This window comes from Acartia tonsa, chromosome 2 (assembly GCF_053477335.1).
Source record: "Acartia tonsa isolate MP-2025a chromosome 2, ASM5347733v1, whole genome shotgun sequence".
Classification (NCBI taxonomy): Eukaryota; Metazoa; Arthropoda; class Copepoda; order Calanoida; family Acartiidae; genus Acartia; species Acartia tonsa.
The window spans coordinates 62,357,090-62,366,006 of record NC_137261.1 but is presented as its reverse complement, the minus strand read 5'-3'; the positions used below and the strand labels follow the sequence as shown (position 1 = coordinate 62,366,006).

General features: G+C 35.8%; 1 protein-coding gene across 1 annotated transcript; it reads left to right on the top strand.

Moving 5' to 3' along the window:
• Positions 1-6,757: 6,757 nt before the first annotated feature.
• LOC145312667 (uncharacterized) lies at positions 6,758-8,421 on the top strand. Its single transcript, XM_080151927.1, has 3 exons — positions 6,758-6,823; positions 7,294-8,071; positions 8,384-8,421. Exons 1-3 carry the CDS (start codon positions 6,758-6,760, stop codon positions 8,419-8,421), a joined length of 882 nt encoding a protein of 293 aa, XP_080008053.1.
• The last annotated feature ends 496 nt before the right edge of the window (positions 8,422-8,917 follow it).

The window sequence follows — 8,917 nt, the reverse complement described above, 5'->3', positions numbered from 1 at the left end:
TGCAAATTTTTTTTTGTCAGGGCCATGGGGGTGACCACACCCCCCAAAAAACCTAACTTCTTTGTTTATGGACCGATTTTAAAAATTCTTTCAACATCCCTTAGAGTTCGGGGTGGGGGAGTCTCGGCGGGGGGGGGGGGACCCCCCCAACCCCCCCAAAAAAATTTTAAAAATTTTTTTTTTTTTTTTCAAGTTAGGTTAGCAAGTTAGGTTAGTAAGTTAGGTTAACTTGAAAATTTTTTTTTTTGTCAGGGCCATGGGGGTGACCACACACCCCCAAAAACCTAACTTCTTTGTTTATGGACCGATTTTAAAAATTCTTTCAACATCCCTTAGAGTTCGGCGTGGGGGAGTCTCGGCGGGGGGGGGGGGGGGTACCCCCTCACCCCCCCCAAAAAAATTTTTTAAAATTTTTTTTTTTTTTTTTTTTTTCAAGTTAGGGGTGGGGGAGTCTCGGCGGGGGGGGGGTGGGTACCCCCTCACCCCCCCCAAAAAAATTTTAAAAAAATTTTTTTTTTTTTTTTTTTTCAAGTTAGGTTAGAAAGTTAGGTTAACCCCTTTAGTTCGGAGTGGGGGAGTCTCGGCGGGGGGGGGGGGGGGACCCCCCCATCCCCCCAAAAAAAATTTTTAAAATTTTTTTTTTTTTTTTCAAGTTAAATTAGCAAGTTAGGTTAACTTGCAAGTTTTTTTTTGTCAGGGCCATGGGGGTGACCACACCCTCCCAAAAACCTAACTTCTTTGTTTATGGACCGATTTTAAAAATTCTTTCAACATCCCTTAGAGTTCGGAGTGGGGGAGTCTCGGCGGGGGGGGGGGGACCCCCCCACCCCCCCAAAAAAATTTTAAAAATTTTTTTTTTTTTTTCAAGTTAAATTAGCAAGTTAGGTTAACTTGCAAGTTTTTTTTTGTCAGGGCCATGGGGGTGACCACACCCTCCCAAAAACCTAACTTCTTTGTTTATGGACCGATTTTAAAAATTCTTTCAACATCCCTTAGAGTTCGGGGTGGGGGAGTCTCGGCGGGGGGGGGGGACCCCCCCAACCCCCCCCAAAAAATTTTTTTTAAATTTTTTTTTTTTTTTTTTTTCAAGTCTCGGGGGGGGGGGGACCCCCCCAACCCCCCAAAAAAATTTTTTTTAAATTTTTTTTTTTTTTTTTTTTTCAAGTCTCGGGGGGGGGGACCTCCCCACCCCCCCAAAAAAAATTTTTTTAAATTTTTTTTTTTTTTTTTTTTCAAGTCTCGGAGGGGGAGGACCCCCCCACCCCCCCAAAAAAATTTTTTTTTAATTTTTTTTTTTTTTTTTCAAGTTAGGTATACTTGCAAATTTTTTTTTGTCAGGGCCATGGGGGTGACCACACCCCCCCAAAAACCTAATTTAGGGTAACTTGTGTGTTTTTTGGTTATTTTGAGTTCCTGAAAATTTTTTATTGTAAAAAAAATCACTAAAATCAATACAAACATGTCTACTGACATATTACACAACCAATTTGAAAGATTCGAACTATAGGCTTATAGAAAAGGAGTAATAGCTTCTATAATTTACAGACGTTTTTCTTTTTATCTCGGGTTCTAATAATGTTACAGAAAATCTGAAATATGCCCTAAAGAGATCTCGTTTGGCCCTACAAAAGTGTCCCTTATAACTACCTTCAGCAGAAGCCTCCTTCTTGGAGCAAAATTTAGTCAAAGTTTTTTAGGTCAAAAATCACCCAAATAACGGCCGAATTCCGGCTTTTTCGGCCGAATTCCGGCCAAACGATGGCAGAAACGGCTTTGTCTCATTGAGTACATATCATTTGCCACCTTAAACGTTAAAATCCGTCAATAAATATTGATTTTAGACATTTTTGCAGTTAGGTTAACTTGCAAGTTAGGTTAGCAAGTTAGGTTAACAAGTTAGGTTAGCAAGTTAGGTTAGCAAGTTAGTTTAACAAGTTAGGTTTGCAAGTTAGGTTAGCAAGTTAGGTTAACTTGCAAGTTAGGTTAGTAAGTTAGGTTAACTTGCAAGTTAGGTTAGCAAGTTAGGTTAGCAAGTTAGGTTTGCAAGTTAGGTTAGCAAGTTAGGTTAACTTGCAAGTTAGGTTAGCAAGTTAGATTAACTTAACTCGCAAGATAGGTTAACTTAACTTGCAAGTTAGGTTAGGTTTGTGATGTCATCAGCTTGGCGTATATAGGGGGATAATTTTTCTACCAATAATCTACGACTCCTTCTTTCCCCCAAAACCTAAATTCCCATAACTTACTTGTTTATGAACCGATTTTAAAAATTCTTTCAATATCCCTTAGAGTTAGGGGTGGGGGAGTCTCGGCGGGGGGGAACCCCCTCACCCCCCCCCCCAAATCGATCCGGGAATGGGTTCGATCCCCACTTGTTTTAACACAATAAACAAAGTAATATTCCATGCAGATTCATAGGATGGTTTAGGGAATTGGGTTTGATCCCCACTTGTTTTAACACAATAAACAAAGTAATATTCCATGCAGATTCATAGGATGGTTTAGGGAATGGGTTCGATCCGGGAATGGGTTCGATCCCTACTTGTTTTAACACAATAAACAAATTAATATTCCATGCAGATTCAAAGGATGGTTTAGGGAATGGGTTCGATCCGGGAATGGGTTTGATCCCTACTTGTTTTAACACAATAAACAAAGTAATATTCCATGTAGATTCATAGGATGGTTTAGGGAATGGGTTCGATCCGGGAATGGGTTCGATCCCCACTTGTTTTAACACAATAAACAAAGTAATATTCCATGCAGATTCATAGGATGGTTTAGGGAATGGGTTCAATCCGGGAATGGGTTCGATCCCTACTTGTTTTAACACAATAAACAAAGTAATATTCCATGCAGATTCAAAGGATGGTTTAGGGAATGGGTTCGATCCCTACTTGTTTTAACACAATAAACAAAGTAATATTCCATGCAGATTCATAGGATGGTTTAGGGAATGGGTTCGATCCTTACTTGTTTTAACACAATAAACAAAGGAATATTCCATGCAGATTCATAGGATGGTTTAGGGAATGGGTTCGATCCCTACTTGTTTTAACACAATAAACAAAGGAATATTCCATGCAGATTCATAGGATGGTTTAGGGAATGGGTTCGATCCGGGAATGGGTTCGATCCCTACTTGTTTTAACACAATAAACAAAGTAATATTCCATGCAGATTCAAAGGATGGTTTAGGGAATGGGTTCGATCCCTACTTGTTTTAACACAATAAACAAAGTAATATTCCATGCAGATTCAAAGGATGGTTTAGGGAATGGGTTCGATCCCTACTTGTTTTAACACAATAAACAAAGTAATATTTTATGCAGATTCATCGAATGGTTTAGGGAATGGGTTCGATCCCTACTTGTTTTAACACAATAAACAAAGTAATATTCCATGCAGATTCATAGGATGGTTTAGGGAATGGGTTTGATCCCTACTTGTTTTAACACAATAAACAAAGTAATATTCCATGCAGATTCAAAGGATGGTTTAGGGAATGGGTTCGATCCAGGAATGGGTTCGATCCCTACTTGTTTTAACACAATAAACAAAGTAATATTTTATGCAGATTCATCGAATGGTTTAGGGAATGGGTTCGATCCCTACTTGTTTTAACACAATAAACAAAGTAATATTCCATGCAGATTCATAGGATGGTTTAGGGAATGGGTTCGATCCGGGAATGGGTTCGATCCCTACTTGTTTTAACACAATAAACAAAGGAATATTCCATGCAGATTCATAGGATGGTTTAGGGAATGGGTTCGATCCGGGAATGGGTTCGATCCCTACTTGTTTTAACACAATAAACAAAGGAATATTCCATGCAGATTCATAGGATGGTTTAGGGAATGGGTTCGATCCGGGAATGGGTTCGATCCCTACTTGTTTTAACACAATAAACAAAGGAATATTCCATGCAGATTCATAGGATGGTTTAGGGAATGGGTTCGATCAGGGAATGGGTTCGATCCCTACTTGTTTTAACACAATAAACAAAGTAATATTCCATGCAGATTCAAAGGATGGTTTAGGGAATGGGTTCGATCCGGGAATGGGTTCGATCCCTACTTGTTTTAACACAATAAACAAAGGAATATTCCATGCAGATTCATAGGATGGTTTAGGGAATGGGTTCGATCCCTACTTGTTTTAACACAATAAACAAAGTAATATTCCATGCAGATTCATAGGATGGTTTAGGGAATGGGTTCGATCAGGGAATGGGTTCGATCCCTACTTGTTTTAACACAATAAACAAAGTAATATTCCATGCAGATTCATAGGATGGTTTAGGGAATGGGTTCGATCCGGGAATGGGTTCGATCCCTACTTGTTTTAACACAATAAACAAAGTAATATGCCATGCAGATTCATAGGATGGTTTAGGGAATGGGTTCGATCCCTACTTGTTTTAACACCATAAATATTTTTTAGTTGAAAAATGATAAAATAAAACATAAAAAGATGTTTTTCTAAGAACAGATATTTTTATAGGTTTTCATAAACCCCAGAGTTTTGATGTAATGAAGATTTTTTAAGCCTAGATAATTTTAGATTTTGATAGGTACACAGGAAAGAGGAAACCAGGTAGACCAAAAACAACCTGGAGGAGGGAATTCCTGGAGGAACTGAGAGATGAGAATTTATCATCTTTCAGTGAAGCCTCTACTAAGGCCCAATTCAAAGATAAATGGAGAAAAATTGTGCGTGGCCTATATTCTGAAAAGAAGAGATAAATGGCGATGATGATGATGACCTAAGAATTTTGCTTTTAGTTTTAAATTAAACAATGCCAAAACGGTCACAAAAAAGCATTTGATATTTTATGGATAATATGCTTTAAAATGTACTAGTTATGTATTTCTTGTTACAGGGATTGTCCTCTGTTTTATGAGTTTATTAAAAACTTGAACGACCACCTATTTTACCATTCATCTCATTCCTGGTCAGGGCTATCTATAACTGGACATATGATACGTATTTGAAAAATTGGCCTTGTTTGGATCGCAGCCAAAACAGATGGGTATAGTGGGGCATAGATTAATAAACAAAATCTTATCATACACTATAGATGTAGTGTTTACTTATTAGAAAAATTTTGCATAATGTATTTTAAGGATTAATAACACATGAGAAGATACAGTTAATCTTTTACTCTATTAGTTCAGACAACAATTATAATAGGATAATACACAATAAGGGGAAGTAGATATTTTGTATTCCATTGTCTTGATCATGCTATTAATATTTAGGTGATTGTCATGGGGTTTGGTTTTGTTTTCCTGGTTTTGTCCAAATAAGTAAGTTATTATTTTTAAATCTAATCTTTCCACTTTGTAAAAATCTTATTACATCACTTCCCTGTTAGATTCAACAACTAAATTATTATTTTACTTACATAAATTATATAATATTAATTATCTTGATCATTATAAAATAAACACAAATAACAGTAAAGTTTATTTAACAAATAGTGAAGTGCTATATGCCCTGCTTAAGCGTATTTTTCAGTGTGTGAATTTATGCATTCAAAAAACTATAATGTCAAAGTGCATGTATGTGTGAGTGTTGTAGTATGTGTGTGTGTGTGTGTAAGTGGTGCTTGCAATTTCATTCTGTCTATAATAGGAGTAAAGTAAAGACTAAATAGTATGAAACAATTATTTTTGTAATGCTTCACCAAAGATTGTTATCTGATCTGTAATTTTATGAATGTTTGGACAAGTAATAGTTTGAGTCACATTATTCTACTATTTTATATAGATGTTTTAAGTAGCTTCAGTATTTTTAATGACATAAGTAGGGTGTCATTTCAATTTAATTAAAAAATTTGAAACAATAAATTTGAATATTGCATACTTAATTAAAAATATTATTAGGTGAGAATTTTTGTTCTGGAGAATACGGTAACATTTCATATTCTATTTAGATTATACATTGAATAACAAAAAATTATTATAAAATGTAAACAACCATAAAAGCAAAGCTCATTAAATGAGTTGAAATTCATTATACTATATATTCTTTAATTTAGAATCTTTTATTAAAAATCCTTATCCATACATCAAATCATATTTCTATGCTATTGTAGTCAAAAAGGCATAATGGAATATAATAGATTATAATTTCCACAATTGTGGGCACAAGATGCCAGCAAACCTGTGAGGGTCAGCAAGGTACAGAGCAAAAATATTTTTGACTATTGATAATGTTTTTTTATAGCATTTGTACCAAACTCTGGTTGGGGTTGTCATGCTTCCGTGGATTCTTCTTATTGCAAGGTAAAAAATAATGATATTGCAAAGTATAGAAATAAATCTCCAAAAAAGAATAGACAATTTATATTGGCAAAATTATGAAAAGGTCTAAAACCTAAAATCCATTTATTGCAAAATCTTAGCTGACTAATTTACAGAGAAGCAGATGATTTCCCTGAAAGTGCCTAGCTGAAAGCCACAACTCTTCTTAAATATATTTTTGATAAAAATAAAAAGGGGTTTAGTAGAGGTTTAGCATCAAGAAAAAAAGTCATGAATTTAGGGTATACTTTAGGATATACTTTTGTCAGACTGTACTTTAATAAAAATATTTTACAATTAACTGCACATTTACAGGGTGTGGCACATAAATCGAGACAAATTCTAATTTTTAAACAAATGAACATACAATCGTCAATTTTAAAGATTTTATTGAATTTTTAAAACTGAGAGACATAACAGGTATATGACTATTAGATTATTGAAAAAAAATGGCCGCCAACCTCAATCACTGCCTCCACCCGCCTACTCAACCGCTGGCAGGTCCAGATCAAAATGTACCTATCCAAGCTGGCATAGTTCTCCTTGATAGTGGCAATGAGGGAGGTCTTTGTGGTATGGGAACACCTATTGGTGCATGCTTCAAAGTAGCCCCAGGCCCAAAAGTTCATTGAATTAAGATCGGGCTGCTGGGTGACCACATTTCCTTAGGAATATGAGTAACTGCAGTATCCAAATTAGCCCAACTTTCAAGCTACCCTTAGACACTGAGGCTCTTATTTGGACCACAGTTGAGCTAGAACGACGTTCTTTGCCTTTTTAGAAATTGCATGAGATTTTAGCTAGGGTTGTCAGCACAACCCATAGTCTGAAATGAGTTTTAAAGTTCAATTTGGGTACCTGAAGTCAAGAACTGAGAAATTTTCACAAAATTTCACGGTTCATGATGCAACTAAATCTACCCTGGGACATAAGAATTATGTAAGAAAAATTTATTGTTTCTTAATGATATCTTTCTATTTTTCAGAAACATTTGGAAACCACTACTCTATCAACATCGACTCCTACTCCAACAACTACCACTTCTACAACAACAACCACTTCAGATGATACTACACCACTAACAACTTCAGAAGCTACTACATTACCAGCAACTTCAGAAGCTACTGCATCATCAGTAACTTCAGAAGCTACTGCATCATCAGGAACTTCAGAAGCTACTACATCACCAGCAACTTCAGAAGCTACTTCATCATCAGGAACTTCAAAAGCTACTGCATCATCAGGAACTTCAGAAGCTATTGCATCATCAGGAACTTCAGAAGCTACTACATCACCAGCAACTTCAGAACCTACTGCATCATCAGGAACTTCAGAAGCTACTGCATCATCAGGAACTTCAGAAGCGACTACATCACCAGCAACTTCAGAAGCTACTGCATCATCAGGAACTTCAGAAGCTACTGCATCATCAGGAACTTCAGAAGCTATTGCATCATCAGGAACTTCAGAAGCTACTACATCACCAGCAACTTCAGAAGCTACTACATCACCAGCAACTTCAGAAGCTACTGCATCATCAGAAACTTCAGAAGCTACTACATCACCAGCAACTTCAGAAGCATATACAACAACAACAACTCCTACTCCATCAACTACCACTACTACAACAACAACTTCTACCAATAGTAAAACAACAACAATAACCACCACTATCACTGTTACAACAACTATTACAACTCTATCAACAACAAATACCACAACAATTACAACAACAACAACAGTTAGAGAATGTACTAAAATAGGTAAAAAAATAAATCAATAGACAGAGCAGGCATTAACTTTTTTAAAAATAGAATAGGTCATTACTATTCTGAATCATATATGATGATGTTTTGAGGTTAAAACAAATTCAAGTTCTGAATTTCCATAGAAAAAAAGTAAACAAAAGGCCCAAATAGCATTCCAGAGAGTTTCAAAGTTGTATTTAATGATTACTTATGGCGTTTGTAGTATAATGTTTAAAATATTATTTATAGATAAACGTGGTCTTGAATGGGTAGCATTATTTAATGAACTAGCAATAAAAAACTGTTCTGAAACTTCTAATTCCACAGGTGCAGTATACTGTCAATTTCAATGTTTAGATGTTTAGATTAACAAAATTAAACATAATAGAAAAAGACATGGTTTATGTTAAAATAAAGTTTCTAAGTGATCATTTCAAACCTGAAAATAGTAAAAGTATATGAAATATTATACAGGTTGCTAAAAAGTATTTTATAAAAGCAAAGAATTTTTTTTTTATGTAACTAAACCTTAACCCATTAGTGCCGAGCGCCACTTTTATGGGCCGATCGAGCTGAAAGTTTCAGGGAAGCTTTATAATGGTCAAAACGGAATTCGTATTTTTTTGTTTTGCTCTAGTGGCGTGCACAGGAAAGTTGCAAAAAACCCGGTTCGGCTCGGCCATAAATACCAACCAGGCATTATTACCCGTTTTTGGTGCTTTCCCCCGGCGTTAAAACCCGGTTTTCCTGTAAAAACCCGGTTATTTTGACCAAAAATCGAAAAATGTAATTTTTGAACGCCAAAAGTGAGATGAACACTTTTTAGAACTTTGATACGATCCGTAATTGAAAACTACACAA

What these genes read in the sequence shown, in the direction of transcription:
- LOC145312667 (XM_080151927.1), top strand. Translation starts at nt 6,758, where the DNA reads ATGGCCGCCAACCTCAATCACTGCCTCCACCCGCCTACTCAACCGCTG. An exon ending in TGGCAGGTCCAGATCAAAAT is followed by an intron (nt 6,824 to 7,293) that starts GTACCTATCCAA and finishes TCTATTTTTCAG; the next exon opens with AAACATTTGGAAACCACTAC. An exon ending in TAGAGAATGTACTAAAATAG is followed by an intron (nt 8,072 to 8,383) that starts GTAAAAAAATAA and finishes CTAATTCCACAG; the next exon opens with GTGCAGTATACTGTCAATTT.